Consider the following 4,133-nt stretch of genomic DNA (forward strand, 5'->3'; position numbering starts at 1 on the left):
TGCTAAAAGTTAGGGTGTTACAAGTGGCAATATCAATAATAACTCAAAATGAATAATATTATAATATTAGAATTACTTCTAATAGCCATATAAAATTTCGAGAAAATGGCCACAAAAAATCATAACTTTTAAAGGCCATTAATTTTTTTTTTATTGGCAATTGTATAATTACTACAAAAAGTTATAATTTTTAGCGGTCATTAAAAAAGTATTTATTGGCAATTATTTTTAATAACAAAATATAAGACGGCTAATATCTAATTGTTAGTAATTATATTAGTGATTATTTTTATTGTCACTAAAAATAAAATAAATAATCGCTAAAAATAATTTTTTAGTAGTGTCTGTATTATTTTTCTCCACTATTTAACTTATTGTTATTTTGATATGTATGAATAAGAACTCACATATATATATAGGTTCATCCATCATTCATTCATTTTAATAGTTTACATCATATTATTGAGTATATATATCACTCAAAAGCCTCATATGAAGCAAACTGTTTGTGATTTACAATATAGATAATAATAGGCTGATATATATGTCTCAACCAGTTTTTAACTTGCTCTCAAGGAAAATTAATCAATTCCCTCCAGGCCCATGAGGTAGATCCATTAGCTTATATTGATTCTCTTCACCACTTCAGCTTTGCTGGGAAATACTATAAACCATCCAAATAGAAAAGTAAGAACATCACGTTAAGAAACAACAAAAGGAATTCAAATAAAACAAAAATGAGCAAATAATCCATCTGAAATTTGTGCCCTCACACCTTGTCAATAAGTGATTGATAGTATGGCTTCACTTTTTCAACGTCCACCAAAACTTTGCTTTTGCTATAGAGATCATATTTACTACATAATACATATAATTATGCGCGATGTTATTAAATAGTAATAATACCAAATGCTGTGTGCAAATATATATATATATATATTAGGAAAAGGACTAACTTGAAAATGTGAAGCCACTTCAAGTTCTCGAAATCTTCTTCACTCATGAGATGAGTATATGCTCCCTCCTTATGCAAAGCTGCAAAAGAGTTTTAAGCTTAATACATTGTTATTGAAAGAAAATTCTAAAAAATAATTATGATTTTTTTTTTTGGTTTACAAAATAAAACGAACTTTTGGGCCGAACAAAAAATGCCTTCTTATGACATAAAAGGAAAAGCACATATATAGTAATAAATAAAGATACTTACGATAAAATGAGTGATATCTAATAATGAATAACCCAGGTGAAGGTAAAGTGGTACCATTTTCTTTTGCTACCTATAAATTCAAGTGAAGTATAAATTTATTATATATCTTGAACAAAATAATGAACAAATTATATATAAATTGTAACTATATATTTAATTACTCACCATATACATATAGTCATCATGTCCCCATGACATGAGTACATTGTCTAATCCACACCCTTTACTATAAACTCCTTCTTTAGTGTTATAAGCAGGATTTTTGCTATCTGGGTTTTCTTTAAAATACTGAAGCATAGGAAAAATTTATATTATTTGGTCAATGATAATTTTAGAATAAAAAATATTATTTATACATTAAAATTAACTATTATATATTATATATAAATATATGGAATTTAATTTATTTTAATATGTATTTTATATTAATTACTGATTTTATAGTATAAATATAACATAATTGTTTGAGACATGAAAAAAAGGGTCATTTTTATAGTTTTGTTAGAAGAGGAAGGCTACCTTGTGGTGAACATTTTTTTCATCAAAGGCACAACCGACAGGAAATGTATCTCCTGCAAATATATATATTTAATCATTTGGTTAAAATTTTGAATTTAAAGTAACATACCAAAACTAGCTAATTGGGAATTTAAAGATTGATAAAATAATTATACATGAAATATAAGGACGTGTCTTATTTAAAATATTGTAAATTGAATCAAAATAATTACAACACAAATATTTTTATAATTAATTATTTACACTCTCTCAACCTTAATTTAGCCGTAAATGACCTAATAAAAATTTGGTTTTGTATTAAGCTTTTAAAATGATAATTAATTTTAAATATTATAATTAAATTTTGTTTTTAAAAAATAATAGTAAAAAGATTATTCTATTTAAAAAAAGAAAAAAATATTGTAAAGAATAAGAAAAATTCTCACCAACAACAGCCCATTGAGGTAGCTCACCGAATTGAGGAAGGTGAAGAATCTTTCCGAGATCTAAAATAAGCAAATATTCATTTGTCAATCCATATTAATTATTTAAAAATAATGAAAAACTTTTTAGAAATAAAAGGACAAAAAATAACTAAAATTAAACTAATTGATCTTAAAGCTATAATAGAAAATTAGAAAAAAAATCTAAGATTTTAAATTTAATTACCATGGATGAGAGCAATCAAATGTAACCAATCTTCATTAGGATAATCTTTTTTAATGGCTTCTGCAGTTTGCAACAAATGTTGAATTTGAGGTTCATCCAAATCAGGATCACTATCATCCACTACTTCATTAAGCAGCTCACAACATTCCCATATGCTCATTTCTGCTTTGTCCAATTTCTTATAGTGCTCCCTCATTTTCTTTACCTATATTATTAGCAAATGAAATTTTCAGGAATTAGCATTGAGCTTTCATGTTATTGTGTATTAGTATATATAAACATGTTTGAGGAAAATAAGAATCTGGCTTACAAAACCATATGTCTGATTAATGTGTTGTAATTTATAGAATTCTTCCACACCTTTTTGTCTTTCACTTTCAATATCATAATCCCTGCCAAATAATCTCATTAGTCGATATCTGAACCCATTTTTACAAATTTGTATGTGTATTATTGTATGGTATATGTAAGCTTTTTATGAAGGGTTATGAATTTGTAAATTATTTTACACAATATTTTAAATGATTATTTAAACAGTAATTATATATAAAAAGTTGTTATATTTATTGATATATGATTTGGTATATATATGAAAAGTGTTTTAGTTTGTGATCAAAATTAAATTCTTTCAAAAATATAAAAAAGAAATCTCAGTTTTATTGAGAGCACGTGGGTCACAAAGATACAAAATTTTTCTCGCCCTTTATGTAGTAAAATTAGAGCAAACTAAGTTTAAGTTAGGTTTTTTATTTTTAAATTATATTGACATATGTAATTAGTTGCATATTTAACATTTAAAACAAAATTAAATTGTTAAAAATATTAGATAAAGAAATGTAGCAATTTATGTGTCTTTTCTACTACTAAAGAAAGTTAGAGTTTAATTTTTATTATTAAAAAAATTAAGATAAAAAATCTTAAAAGAAAAAAATATCTATGCACAATCACATTTTAAGTTTAAATAAGACTTTTATATATGCCAAAATTTATATTAGAGATATAATTATTTATATGTTTTATTATATTAATTTAAATTTTTTTAGATGAGTGATTTTATGTCAAATATATGGCGTTAGCTGCTTAAAATCATAAATTTTAAATCAAAGAAATAAAAATCAAATAAAAGAGAATATTAAAAGGGGAACTGAAACCTGAAGGATTGGCCAAATGCATTGCTTTCTGGGGCCTTAAACGTTCTGTCCTTAGCCGACACAAGCTCACTGGTTTCTTCGGGGTGCACATTCTTCTTCTCCTCAACTTGGGACCCTAGAAAAAAAAAATTGAGATATGAAATTTTCTACCTAGAAAAAAAAAATAACGCTCCAATACTTTTTTTTTTTTTAAAAGAAGAAGAAAAACATAATCAAACCATGGACAGGTTGTTCAGCTTGGATGGCCATTTTCTCTATTTCAAATAAGCAAGAAGAAACACAGGACAAAGAAGCTTAGAAACTTGGAAGAAGGGATAAGAAACTCTAGTGAAAATGGGTGCGACAATAACCCAAGACAAAACGAGTTTATATAGTACAACACCAAGTCCTTGTCGTAAAATTTGAAATCTTGGAGTCCTTAACTAAAATTATGTTCCTGAGGATTTATCATTATCTGTATAAACCAAAACCATACCATTCTTAGTAACTTTCCAATTAATTAAATTTATGCCAGCAACTATATGCCAGCAGTGTGCTTACCAAATTCACCGATTTGTTTCTTAAAATATTACTCATATATACATAAGACAAGGTAATGAGAATGAAGA

The 4,133-nt window shown here is 25.8% G+C and overlaps 1 protein-coding gene across 1 annotated transcript; it reads right to left on the bottom strand.

Annotated features, from left to right (window-relative positions):
- Positions 1 to 424: 424 nt before the first annotated feature.
- On the bottom strand, positions 425 to 3,931 carry LOC107466154 (inositol oxygenase 4). Its single transcript, XM_016085137.3, has 11 exons — positions 3,744 to 3,931; positions 3,526 to 3,640; positions 2,685 to 2,766; positions 2,375 to 2,579; positions 2,152 to 2,211; positions 1,727 to 1,779; positions 1,373 to 1,495; positions 1,208 to 1,277; positions 957 to 1,035; positions 776 to 857; positions 425 to 664 (listed from the first exon to the last, which is right to left on the bottom strand). Exons 1-11 carry the CDS (start codon positions 3,772 to 3,774, stop codon positions 638 to 640), a joined length of 927 nt encoding a protein of 308 aa, XP_015940623.1. The 5' UTR covers positions 3,775 to 3,931; the 3' UTR covers positions 425 to 637.
- Between the last annotated feature and the right edge of the window lie 202 nt (positions 3,932 to 4,133).

The sequence above is a fragment of the Arachis duranensis genome, chromosome 9 (assembly GCF_000817695.3).
Source record: "Arachis duranensis cultivar V14167 chromosome 9, aradu.V14167.gnm2.J7QH, whole genome shotgun sequence".
Lineage (NCBI taxonomy): Eukaryota > Viridiplantae > Streptophyta > Magnoliopsida > Fabales > Fabaceae > Arachis > Arachis duranensis.